A 12,680-nucleotide genomic window follows, 5' to 3' on the forward strand; every position below is an offset into this window, starting at 1 on the left:
CTACAATATATCGAAAACTGATGTCAAGATATGCTTTCTTTCGCATTTTTATTCAATAATCAATGTTGCTAACGGATCAGGGTCATGTCGCCGAAAGCCGTTTCGCCGAAAATCATTTCGCCCAAAGGGCCATTTCGCCGAATGTGATTTCGCCGAATGTTATTTCGCCGAAAGCCATTTCGCCGAGAGCCACTTCGCCGAAAGGATTATTTCGCCGATTCTTGCAATTGTCTTAAAATCATAATGAGAATCGTATTAAAATAAAGACAAATTAGAGATGATAACGTTTACACCCATTTTGTTGACCTACAATTGTACTTCTTGAATAAAGATTGATTCATGAACCTTAGAACGGAGTTCCCAAAGAAACTTGTTGTTATGCCGCCGAGCCGTCTTGGCTACGGTTATGTGGCTGCGCCACATCAGTTATACAGGATGCATAATAACACAAAAAAAAATTTGATGTATTCGAAATTACCCTTTCGGCGAAACGACTTTCGGCGAAATGACCTATTCGGCGAAACTACTTTCGGCGGAATGGCATTCGGCGAAATGGCATTCGGCGAAACGACTTTCGGCGAAATGGCATTCGGCGAAATGACCCGCTCCCGTTGCTAACTACTTTTCGATACACTCCTTACAGAACTAAAATTCATGTCCAGAATTCAGATACAGAATACAGTCCTAGAATTCTGGTCCAGAACTCAGATTCCCAATTCGGGCCCATAATTCAACTAGAACTAAGGTCCAGAATTAATTCTTGCAACCAGAATGTAAATTTATAATTCAGATACATAATCAAATTCTATAATTCTAGTGCAGAATCTAAAATTCAGGTCCAAAATTCATTTCCAGAAACAAGATTCAGAATTCTATTTCGAAGCTCAGTTTAGAATTCAGGTCCAGAATCCAAGCACAAAATCAAAGTCCAGAATCCAGAAGTAAGTCGATACACAGATAACAGATGTACATGCTCACATATGAACAGTGTGTAAAATTTGCTCAATCAGCGTGGCGAACACTTGCAGATGTCACCACGATCGACACGAGGTGCCACCACGATTTGGGTGCCGCTTTCACATGAGACACAATTTTGGGTGCAACATTCACTTCACGCTAAATTTTTATTCTGCTGTTGGTTAAAATGGCAAGTTTATTTTTGTTTTATTCCGATCGAATTCTCGAATGATTTATGCGACATGGAAATAATTTGTCTCTAACGTTCAGAGAAATCGGGTGATAAGTGTTAACATTGTCAAAGCTGAATATTTATATAACAGGCAGGAGGATGTTGTTATCGTTCCAGAACGTAGTGGAACGTTTTGAAAGATCGTGGCGAATATTCGAGTAGGTGGCAGTAGTGTTTCCAACGTATAGCAAATTTTAAATTTACTCTGTTGAAAAATGTTATTCGAGCCTGTATATCTGTTATCGATATCGATAATTCAAAACTAGGGCTCAGGTTCATAATTAATTTTCAGAATTCCGCTTTCAAAATTCAGACCGACAATTCAGAATTCGTGTCTAAAATCCAGTTCATGAATTCAGGCTCAGTCGTTAAAAAAATCTTATATTTTATTACTATGGAATTTTAATGTTGATCGTAAGAACGGTTTTGAAACTCTCTTGAATTTTGAACCATTTCGAAATAAATTTAACGCAGGGGATTACTGGTTTTTCTTTTCCTTTATATGGTAAACCTTATGAAGAACTTTCCAGTTTTTTTTATTTAACAGTATATTTTTATTGAAGCACACTGTCTTAGCTCTATGATGCCAAGAGTATTTCTTAACTGTACTTAAGACTAGGATAATTTCATGAATTGTAACGTTGTTGTTTTTTGGTTCACACTGTCGTATGCTGACAACCGAAACTCTGAGAGATTCAGTCTCCAGTTTTAGTCGGCAGTGGCTGATGGGATGAATCTTACATAGGGATTGTCCAGATGACTTCCTGTGGGAACTGTCCACTTGGCTGCAATATGATCTTAGAATGGTTTTCAGAATGCTCTTGTGGCGTTTACAGTTTCAATGCGGGATTTATGATGTAACACTCAAAAGACTAAAATTGAAAATGTAACCTGAGATAACCGGACAGGAAAATGAAATAATGTGTGTTCCTTTCCATGGTGTTTGTTAAAAAATTGAAGGGGGCGATTATTTTTGAGTTTGCCTCGGGCGCCAGAAATGTTCACTACGGCTCTGTTTGTCTGTTACATTTTTTTCGAGTATGATCGACAAGCTACGAGACTATATAAGACTTATAATTTAAATCAAAGTTGGCGAAAATTGGTTCAGCCATCGCCGAGAAATCGAAGTGAGTACAGTTTTTTTTCTCTTTGGTGGCTCTCTCACAAAGTACCTCTCTTTTTGTAGGTAAAGATACTAATTTGAAAACATCGATATCGAGATGGTTGACGAGTTCGTGTGTTTGGGCTCACTGGTAACCGCCGATAACGATACCAGCAGTAAAAAACAAAGGCCTATTGAAGCAGGAAATCGTTCGTACTTGAATTTGGCTTTAGAAAACCTTTACGATCGAGTAAAGTACGCCACCGCACAAAATTGACCATCTACAAAATGCTCAATAGACCACAGGACTAGGCCGATGTGGTAAATAAAAAAACATTATCAAATATTTGGTCTTGCCATTAATCAATATATTAACGATATACAGTCGAGAACATACTAATGAAGAAATTTGTAGTCAACATTCAAGAGATCAGTCATCAATAGGAAATAATTCATTAGTTAATAAACTTTATTAAAAAATCGATTCACATTAGAAGTTTATCTGTAAAAAAATACATTTAAAATAAGTTCCTTCGTAGCACCTATTTTCTAACACTTTTTCAATTGTATCACAGGCAGTTATGCAAATATTAGCACATTGTACTTAAATTTGGAGTTCAAGACTCACGATCGCCTGAATCGATTATTTTCGAATGGTTACTACAGCGTCTAGGTTATACAGTCTATTGTTCAGGAACACTCATGCACACCCATACCACCCTAAAAAACAACGCAGCATACCGTTTCCTTGAGAGATTGCAAAGATTGCATTTACTCGTCTAAAATTTAAGTACCATAGTTTCATCATTCAACATGTTAGGAAAATTACAACTATATCTGTCTAATAGGTTTGTTTCATTCTGGTACTTTGAGACGTAGTTTCAGAACCATAGGTCGTTCGCATTTCCTTACTGAAATGGACGGGAGTTTCCTTAGATGCTGATCCATAGTTTCCAAACGATTCCTGTGGCAAGAAACGATGTATTACCGGTGATATTAGCTCCGGATCGATATCTCTCAAATTTCTTGGTTCTGTTAGAAACGATACAATAGTACCAACTATCAAAACGGTCGCAACTCCAATAGGAGTGATCCAATGGTATGACAGACGAAAAAGTGGGAACACATTTGATTCATCCGGATAAATCGGATTCACGATAGTACTGTTCGATACCAGATCGTCGGGGCATCCATCAATTGATACAGGAAGTTTATGTGGCACAATACTTCCACTAGCTGTTGCAAGCTGAGCTCCTAACGAAACCCATCCAGATAAAATAGCTCCTGATATCCCACCGAATAGAGCACCTTTCGAATTACTCCATGGGACCAGCATTCCTAGTGTAAAAATCCCACACGTAGTTCCGGCCGCTATAGCCGAGAGCGACGTGGCCACACTCAATATACCTCCAAGTCTTTCGATGATAAATAAGCAACCCATAGCGGCTAAACCAAGCACTACTACACTTCCTCGAACAAACAAATTAGCTACGAATGGAGTAGGATTTACGCGGAACAATCCTTTCAGGATATCTTCCAATAGCACCGCAGAGGTAGAATTAAGAACTACTGATAGTGAGCTGAGAGCTGCTCCGAAAACACCTGCAATAAACAGTCCAGGTATTCCTTGCAGATGCCCAACGATTTCCATCACATAATGAGGGAACAATTGATCATCAGTTTTCACAAATCCTACCGACATTGGATCGCACCGGTAGTAGTGTGCATAGACCAAAAGTCCAGCATAACAGCAAGCAGTAACAAATACACCCATCCCGATGGTAAACAAGCCAACGGATCTGAAACAAGAAGATTACATCAGTATACACAGTTTGTTATTTGTAAATCAATACTAATCGAACCTTTTCGCCTTTTTCAGATTCGGCAAGGACATGTAACGTTGCACCATAGTCTGGTTAACAGAGTTGAATGAGGTCCAGTAGAAAAATCCTCCGATCAGCACTCCCCAGAAAGTCTGTCGCTCGTAGAGTGAAGGATTGAAGCTACGAAGAAAAAACATCACATGTAATTATACAGTTTAAGATACAACAGGCAACTTACTTGAAAAAATCAATTCTGCCGCCAGCCTCCGACCTATCCCAAATGATGCTCGGATCACCGATGACTATTGTACCCAGAATGACCACGATGACAACGGAAATGAACATCACTACCACCTGCCAGGCATCGGTAAAAACGACCGCCTTTATTCCGCCCTGTTTGAAAGAATCGAAATTAAGATTATTTTTTATGATTGTTTTTCTAACAGGTATAATCACTAGCACGATGCTAATAAATAAATACATATTCGAAAAGATCAGTTTCATGTATTTCGGAAAGAAAGATGATGATAAGATTCACGAATTGAGTTTATTTTTGGAGCATAGAATATCTATTTCTATTGTATTGCGGTGCAAAAAGACTCCCAGTCTCTACTTGGTTTTGAACTCAAAAATTATAATTCGACCTTGTTTTCGAATAACAAATTTGATTGAAATGTGTTATTTAAATAGTCACTGATAAAAAAGCAATAGAGAGTCTTATAGGACTAGGACTTATGAACCAAGTAGAGATCAACTCCTTTAGGAGGTAGAGTTTTTCATAAACAGTCTTATGATTCTCTTAACTGATATCTTTGCATGGGATATTTGTTCGCTTTGTGCATTTCATCAATAGTCCGTAAAGTGAAAATGTCATAGTTTTGTCGTAGTCATAGTTTTGAGCTAGTAAACGGTTCAAGACAGTCAACATTTATTAGTAATAGATCTAATGGTTGAAACCGAGATGACATAAATTTATATACAATACACTCAAAATTAATAAATGAATTATTCTCACAGATTTTAATATTCTACCCTTGAAAACAACTGTTGAAATGTATTTTCAAGAGGATTCCGTCCTGCATCAGAAAATGAACCCAATTTTCTTTTGATGGAGCCGAAAATTTAACTTATCATAGGAAATACGAGTCGTCAAAATCGCAAATACATGACATAAGATTAGTTTTCAGTATGAACTGGTTTAAACTGAAAATATCCTCAAAATGATTTTCAACAGTTGATCCATGCGACGAGCAAAAAACAAGTTCTGAATTAAATTACGGAACAGATATTACGACATTAGAACATGATTGGTTGATTTTGCCGATACCCAAGGATGGTTTTTATCGTATCAAAGAATGCTCTCCACCAATTCTTCACACGATTCAATCAGTGCCATCAAAGAGAGACGAATATCATCTCAGCAACAAAAACCGGCATGGTTCATTTAACATAGAATGGACACCAATGCGAGAGCGAATTTCTCTCGATAACCCGTCTAAGCATCACGGGTCAGCACGCTGCTGTGGGGATTCTCTCTGAAGCAACAAACGGTCGCTTATTCTCGTTTTGCGATCCGTTTTTTTTTATTGAACAATATAATATATTTTTAGGTACACTGCTTAAGGGATGAGGACAGTACCCTAAAGTGCTAGGTTTTTTGCTATTTTCCCGTTTCAAATTAAATTTTCTTGGAAACGGTTCAGAATATAGAAAAACCCACCTGACAATTTCTTCGAAATTTAGTTGAGAATATTCAGTGAAATTTTCAGAACGATTCATTGAGTTTAGCGGTCGTGTTGTATTTTTTTCTGACTGAATAACTGCTGAAAATTGGAACGCTCGGAAATGCATACCTCTACTTGTTTATCGAATATCTCGGCTTTGAAGGCTTGTATCATAAATCCACCGTGACAAAGTCTAGATAATTTAGTTTAGATGCGATTAGTACATGAAAACATATATGTTATCGCGATAAAAATAAAGTCTTGTATTTTTCTGTGAAACAAAGTCAGTTTCAATGCATCCACCATTTTTTTTCGCTTTGGTTTCCTTTGTGAAAATTGAATATTTTTTCATTGTTCATTGGAATCCATGTAATGTCCAACCCATACGATAGATTAATGTGATGAAACTTCTCATCGAAATAATAAAATGTATGCTATGTTTCTATGAGAGGGCGCCACTAGAATTAAATCCATACCATTTTCAGTTAGTACCAACCTTCAAACGATACGTGTATAAATTTGACAGCTGTCTGATTATTAGTTTGTGAGATATTGCATTTTGAGTGAAGCTACTTTTGTTATTGTGAAAAAAAATGGAAAAAAAGGAATTTCGTGTGTTGATGAAACACTACTTTTTGATGAAAAAAAGTGCCGCCGATACCAAAAAATGGCTTGATGAGTGTTATCCAGACTCTGCACCGGGCGAAGCAACAATTCGTAAGTGGTTTGCAAAATTTCGTACTGGTCATATGAGCACCGAAGACGATGAACGCAGTGGACGTCCAAAAGAGGCTGTTACCGATGAAAACGTGAAAAAAATCCACAAAATGATTTTCAATTACCGTAAAGTGGAGTTGATCGAGATAGCTGACAGCTTTGTGTAAAATGGGTGCCGCGTAAGCTCACAATCGATCAAAAACAACAACGAATTGATGATTCTGAGCAGTGTTTGGAGCTGTTATATCGAAATAAAACCGATTTTTTCGTCGATATATAACAATGGACGAAACATGGCTCCATCACTTCACTCCGGAGTCCAATCGACAGTCAGCTGAGTGGACTGCACGCAATGAACCGAACCCAAAGCGTGGAAAGACTTAACAATTGGCCGGTAAGGTTATGGCGTCTGTATTTTAGGATTCGCATGGTATAATTTTCATCGACTACCTTGAAAAGGGAAAAACCATCAACAGTAACTATTATATAGCGTTATTAGAGCGTTTGAAGGACGAAATTTCAAAAAACGGCCTCATTTGAAGAAGAAAAAAGTTTTGTTTCATCAAGACAATGCACCGTGTCACAAGTCGATGAAAACCATGCTGAATTTGAACAAATTGAGCTTCGAATTGCTCCCTTATTCACCGTATTCTCCAGATTTGGCCCCTAGTGACTTTTTCCTGTTCTCAGACCTCAAGAGAACGCTCGCTGGTAAAAAATTTAGATGCAATGAAGAGGTAATCGCTGAAACTGAGGCCAATTTTGAGGCAAAGGACAAATCGTACTACAAAAATGGTATCGAAGAGTTGGAAGATCACTATAATCGCTGTATCGTCTCTGATGGCAATTATGTTGAATAATAAAAACGAATTTTGGCAAAAAAATGTGTGTTTCTATTAAACGATACGAACTTTTCAGCCGACCTGTTACGATGCGCAAAGGGAATTGAGCGAGCCACGTGGTCGATTTAAATCTCAACACGTGGCCCTCTGTCCTCAGACCTTGATGCACGATGATAGAAGCGTCAAGTTGAAGTTGACCAACGATATGCTTGGACTCATTTAAATGCTACAAAACGATCAATAATCGAGTTAAAATATAATGATCGCGCAACTGATAAACTCTCGGAACACCACTTAGCGACGGACAATGTGAGAAAGAGAAAACTATATTACTTCGTAAAAAAAAATGAAAAAAAACAAACACTGTCGACATAAAGACGTTTTTCAGAGTACGATCACCTATTCCCAAAACAATTTCTGAGCTATTGAAATAACATGTATTATTTCTGAAACATTTAGCTTTGTGTATTATACGCAACAATCTGGAAATTATAGGACTTGCCAAAATTACTGATAAAAATTAGCTGAATGAAAAAAAAGCTTCTGCGAGGCTATCGAAATGACTAGAAAAAGGCATTATCGCTTGGCTACTTTTGATCGTAACACCCTTTACACAACGAGTTTATAAAAAATGTCAAGTGTCAAGACATCTGGTACGACACCCGATGCTTTCGTGACGTTAAATGGATTCAAGCAGGGCGACGCGCTCTTGAATATGTTGTTCAATATAGCGCTCGAAGGTGTGATACGAAGATCCGGCGTGCAGAGAAACGGAGCCACCATCAATGGAGTCTCACATGCTTCTTGTTTTTGAGGACGACATTGATATTATTGGTGTGAATCGTAGAGCCGTGGAAGAGGCTTATGCGCCCTTCATGATAGAAGAATGGTACAGACACATGAATCACGAGTTTTACCAAGTATACAAACATTCGAATATTGGAAGGCTTATGAAACATGGTAGATTTAATGTGGGCTGGACATGTAGCAAGAATGCCGGAAAAGAGAATAGCCTGCGTGATGCTTAGCAGAAATCCTGGAAGAGCCTATCGACTGCGAAGCACACCTTGCACTCGCTGAGTGTGTGCAATCGCGGAAGAAGCGTGTACAGCGGGAGTACAGAGCAACTGAAGAATGCCGACTCAAGATCGAGTATCCTGGAAATTTACAATTCGTTCGGTTATGTTTCGCAGACGGGATGTGCACCACTAAAGTAAAGTAAAGTATATGTAAAATTAGATATTTTACGTTTCCAGTCCTAATTTTCTTTTCTGGATTAAGGTTGACCCGCATTAGGCCGATTAGACTTTTCCGGTATAAGCTTGGACCGAGCTACATTTGAACACAGATGGATGTGCAGCTCAGCCAAAACCGAAGCAGAAGAAAAGTCGGCGCCGGATATGCTTTACTCATACAAAATCCTCCCGATTTTATCAAATATTTAGATGGAAAGAACTAAAACAATAAATCCAGCTCCTAATCAAATCTAACTTTTAGCTTTCTCTCGTACTTTACAAAGACTTCCGCAATATTGCTTAAAGGAATCTCCTGATTGAACTCAGAAGTTAAAGATATTGGCTAAATTAATTTCAAACAACGAAGCTTCAAAATAATACTTTTCGAGCTTTCTATCACTCTATTTTTTGCTAGACAAAGAATAAAGCACAGTCAGAGCATTACATTCCGAAGTGGAACTTGACTTGCTGTTTCTACAGACTTCGCAGGAAATTTATAACCATAGCATGGCTACAGCTATGACTCAACTGATACTGAGAATCCTTCGATTTAGGGGTTAGAACATACGACAACTCATTTAGGGGTTATCCCGTTTGTGCTTTGGGCACATAACCGTTTTGAAATTTCTTTGCGTTTCGTTTTTAACTCGTCAGCGCAAAGCAGTTCAAATTGAGTTGCTTAATGCAAAACTCGGCAGTTCAATTTGAACCACTGAGCAGATGTAAACGTGTTTTCGGATTATACTGGCCGATTCAGGTATAGTCATTTAGAGTTAGGTTATCCCGTTTGGGCTCAGGACACATAACCGTTTTGAAATTTCTTTACGTCAAATTGAACTGCCGAGTTTTGCATTAAGCAGTTCAATTTGAACTGCTCTGCACTGGCGATTCAAAGACGAAACGTAAAGAAATACAACAACTGACTGCGAGACGAGCGCCCTATAATCTGAGCCACCAACCACCTTCGCTGAATAAATATACTACGCTATTTCTACTAATTAAATTTGATGAATAAATTCTACTTACCAGCAATGTATAAAATATGCACACGAGGCAGACAATGGCACCGATTATATACAAATTGAATCCGGTAACTGGAAGTATGAATAGCATTAGAGTATAAAGAAGACTACAAGCAATACACACTGGCATTTCGCACATTCTCAAATCACTTAGTCGAAATCGAAGAAAACGTCAGGGTTCTTGAGTACCAAATTAAAATGGGGATTTCAACGGCGACATATTCCAAAATCATCATCCACAGAAACCCAACAAGACCTTGATGTTTAATTCGTTCATTACATATATTTATAACTGTATACTATTAGTAGTCAAAATGTCAAGCTGTTGTATAAATATTATAAATAATACCTTGATTGAATGCCAGTGCAGGGACATAAATTATCATCGGCAGAAAGAACAACTGCAAACAAAAAACGTTTTATGACACTGTTTACTATATACGTGACTGCAATTACCTACCTCATCTAAAACAAACATTACGGAGGCTATCGACCGTACGGATGAATTGAACCGTAATTCCAAGTACTACAATCGAACAATAAGCAAATGTAAGTAATCATTAATGAAGCAATCTGGAGCATCTAACCTCATAAGATGAGCTCAGTTTCAGAGAGCAAAACACCGGCAGATAGACTGTACTGACTGCTACGCCCATCAACAATATCGGTACAATAATCAACCAGTACTGAGTACCGAAGTTGTATATCTCCGCCGGGGTGCCGAGAATGGTAACACCGGAAATGTAGCCTGCCACCAGGCTCATTGCAACTGGAAACGTTTTTAGCTTCCGCGACCCGAGCAGATACTCGTCCATCGTCGAAGATCCGAACGAGGCGGCCGTCCGTTTGCGGTTACTGCCCGATCGGCTACCACTCCCACATTCGTCATCACTGCTTTCCGGCGACTGGTTGACGGTACGTTGAAAAAATCCGAAATAGATTCCACATGCAGCCGAAAACATAAGCATCGCACCAAAAACTCCATAATCGACCGCACTGAATTTGTACAGATCTTTCCAAGTTTCTCCAAGTGACATCTGCAACGGAATGAGTAGGTTTTATTCTACAGAATGTATCGTTTGTAGGTTTTTCTTATATTATTAAAAGTTATGACTTGAAAAAACTAGACAAAAGGTGGAGAACAGATAAGCAACAACGTTTAGCATCAAAAACGTCACAAAACGATTCATAAAATTAATTATTTGTAAATGTCGATTTCATATCGTTGTTCAACATTCTTCACGCAGTACAAAGGTCTAATTTGCTATCACACTCATGTTCCTATTCCCATTTGATGTCGGCAATTGTAGCGGACGTTTTATATAATAAAATGACAACCACAAATTGTCCTAATCGACCTTATCTCCCGGAATGAGTCTCTGTATAATTATCAAGATGGTTGAACTAATAAAACAATCGACCTGCGAGTCTACGCAATCCGTGCGCATTGCGTGATGGAGAAAATAGAATGAGCATGTGAATCTGACAATTTTACATTACTATAAATTTCAAAGTACAAAAATTTGATACCACAAAAAAAACAATTACAATGTATCTCTGAGCATCTTGGATCGAAGCCAGATCAACACAAACGCCTTCAATTGTCCATTTATAGCTCCATTTATAGCTGAAACCACATCGACTGCATACATCTGTCAATAAAACCGAATCAATACATGTGTAACCAGAACTGGTTCGTTTATCTATCAATTAATGATTGCAACGAATAACACAATGGAACATTGATAATTGGTTGAAAATGGGTCGTAAGACGCAAACGATCCCTATCCGTACATGGATACTGATTCACACGGATATCTACGAATACATTCAGAAACACAACTGCAGCAGCGTAATCACTGTTTTTATTCTGAAGCGTTGTTTATTATAATTAGTTTACAGTTACAGTAAATTTACCGTACCGTATTTTCCTTGCCAGTGAGCCGGGTTAGTTATTATCAGGTACTTAAGCCCTTTATTTCCAGGTGATTTGATATGTTCTAGCAAAATCTACATGCATCAGCCATATGAGAATGCTCGAAGTGCCGATGTGCGACATAGGCAACTAAATTCAATCTGTTCTAAATAGTGAATAATTGAGTATTTAATTGCTATCTAAAAGTGAATTCTTTCGACCCTCGCGCACCGCTGACACGTCTCTAGCGTTGGGAAATCGAAAAATTGGGAAATAAAATATTGGTTTGCTAACACTTCTATATGTCGTTTTCACTTGAGAAAGCTGAAACTGACCCCTGGTAATTTCAACAAACAAACACTTTTCATGAACTGTATTGGGTTCCACTTAGCAACGGGGGTATGAGCAAACCCGATATATGAATCAGGTTCGAAACTGACGAAACTGGGCCCTTCACCTCATTACTTTGAACATGAATAATATTTTAAGGTCTACCTGAACCAAACTGTGAAATGTTTTAAAATGATTATAAAGGCTATTGTCATACTTTCCTATTGAAAGAAATGGTTTTAAGTTCTTCGGTTATCGTTTTTTTTTCATTTCAAATAAACTCACTTTTCAATTTTGGACACATTTTCGTCTCAAGATTTACAGTTCGTCATGTTTCTGATTATCTACTAATCGATTCGTCTCAAAACATGATTACTTTTTCGCACAATTACACTACCATTGAATGCTGGATGACTTCATAATTAGTAATGTTCACTTGCTACTTGTTTAATTAACGATTTAATACTTCAAAAACTACCCGACAAACAATAAAAGTCTTTAAAAATATGAGATGAAAGTTTTTCACTTAGTTCACTTGATTGCGCTTTGTTTTCATCTCATTTGGTTTCGCAAAGTTGCCAAGTTATCTCATAATGTTACAAAACAAAAATTGTTTTTCTTCTTCAAAATCTCATCAAAAAATATGTTTTTTGGTATCCGTGACATTAGTTTAATTATATTATTGATATTAATATTTCAATAAAACTGTTTTGGCTTCGAATATTACCAGGAAGAGCATGCTAAATACTAATGAAATAACCATTGTGGCAAATCTAGTAGC

At 37.7% G+C, this 12,680-nt stretch overlaps 1 protein-coding gene across 6 annotated transcripts in view; it reads right to left on the reverse strand.

Annotated features, from left to right (window-relative positions):
- Nucleotides 1–2,746: 2,746 nt before the first annotated feature.
- Nucleotides 2,747–12,680, reverse strand: part of LOC131431140 (sodium-coupled monocarboxylate transporter 1) — a 30,627-nt gene continuing 20,693 nt past the window's right edge. For 4 of the 6 annotated variants that reach the window (XM_058596664.1, XM_058596666.1, XM_058596665.1 and 1 more), the window contains 7 exons: nt 10,242–10,691; nt 10,115–10,180; nt 10,004–10,055; nt 9,659–9,726; nt 4,353–4,507; nt 4,154–4,294; nt 2,747–4,090 (listed from right to left, as the gene is read on the reverse strand). In XM_058596664.1, coding sequence (XP_058452647.1) covers nt 3,133–4,090; nt 4,154–4,294; nt 4,353–4,507; nt 9,659–9,726; nt 10,004–10,055; nt 10,115–10,180; nt 10,242–10,691 — 1,890 coding nt within the window. In that variant the 3' untranslated portion in view covers nt 2,747–3,132. Of the gene's footprint in view, nt 4,091–4,153; nt 4,295–4,352; nt 4,508–9,658; nt 9,727–10,003; nt 10,056–10,114; nt 10,181–10,241; nt 10,692–11,075; nt 11,118–11,202; nt 11,222–12,680 lie in introns of those variants that run through there. The other 2 variants (XM_058596667.1, XM_058596663.1) reach the window with 2 other exon arrangements.

This window comes from Malaya genurostris, chromosome 2, assembly GCF_030247185.1.
Source record: "Malaya genurostris strain Urasoe2022 chromosome 2, Malgen_1.1, whole genome shotgun sequence".
NCBI classification, from domain to species: Eukaryota; Metazoa; Arthropoda; class Insecta; order Diptera; family Culicidae; genus Malaya; species Malaya genurostris.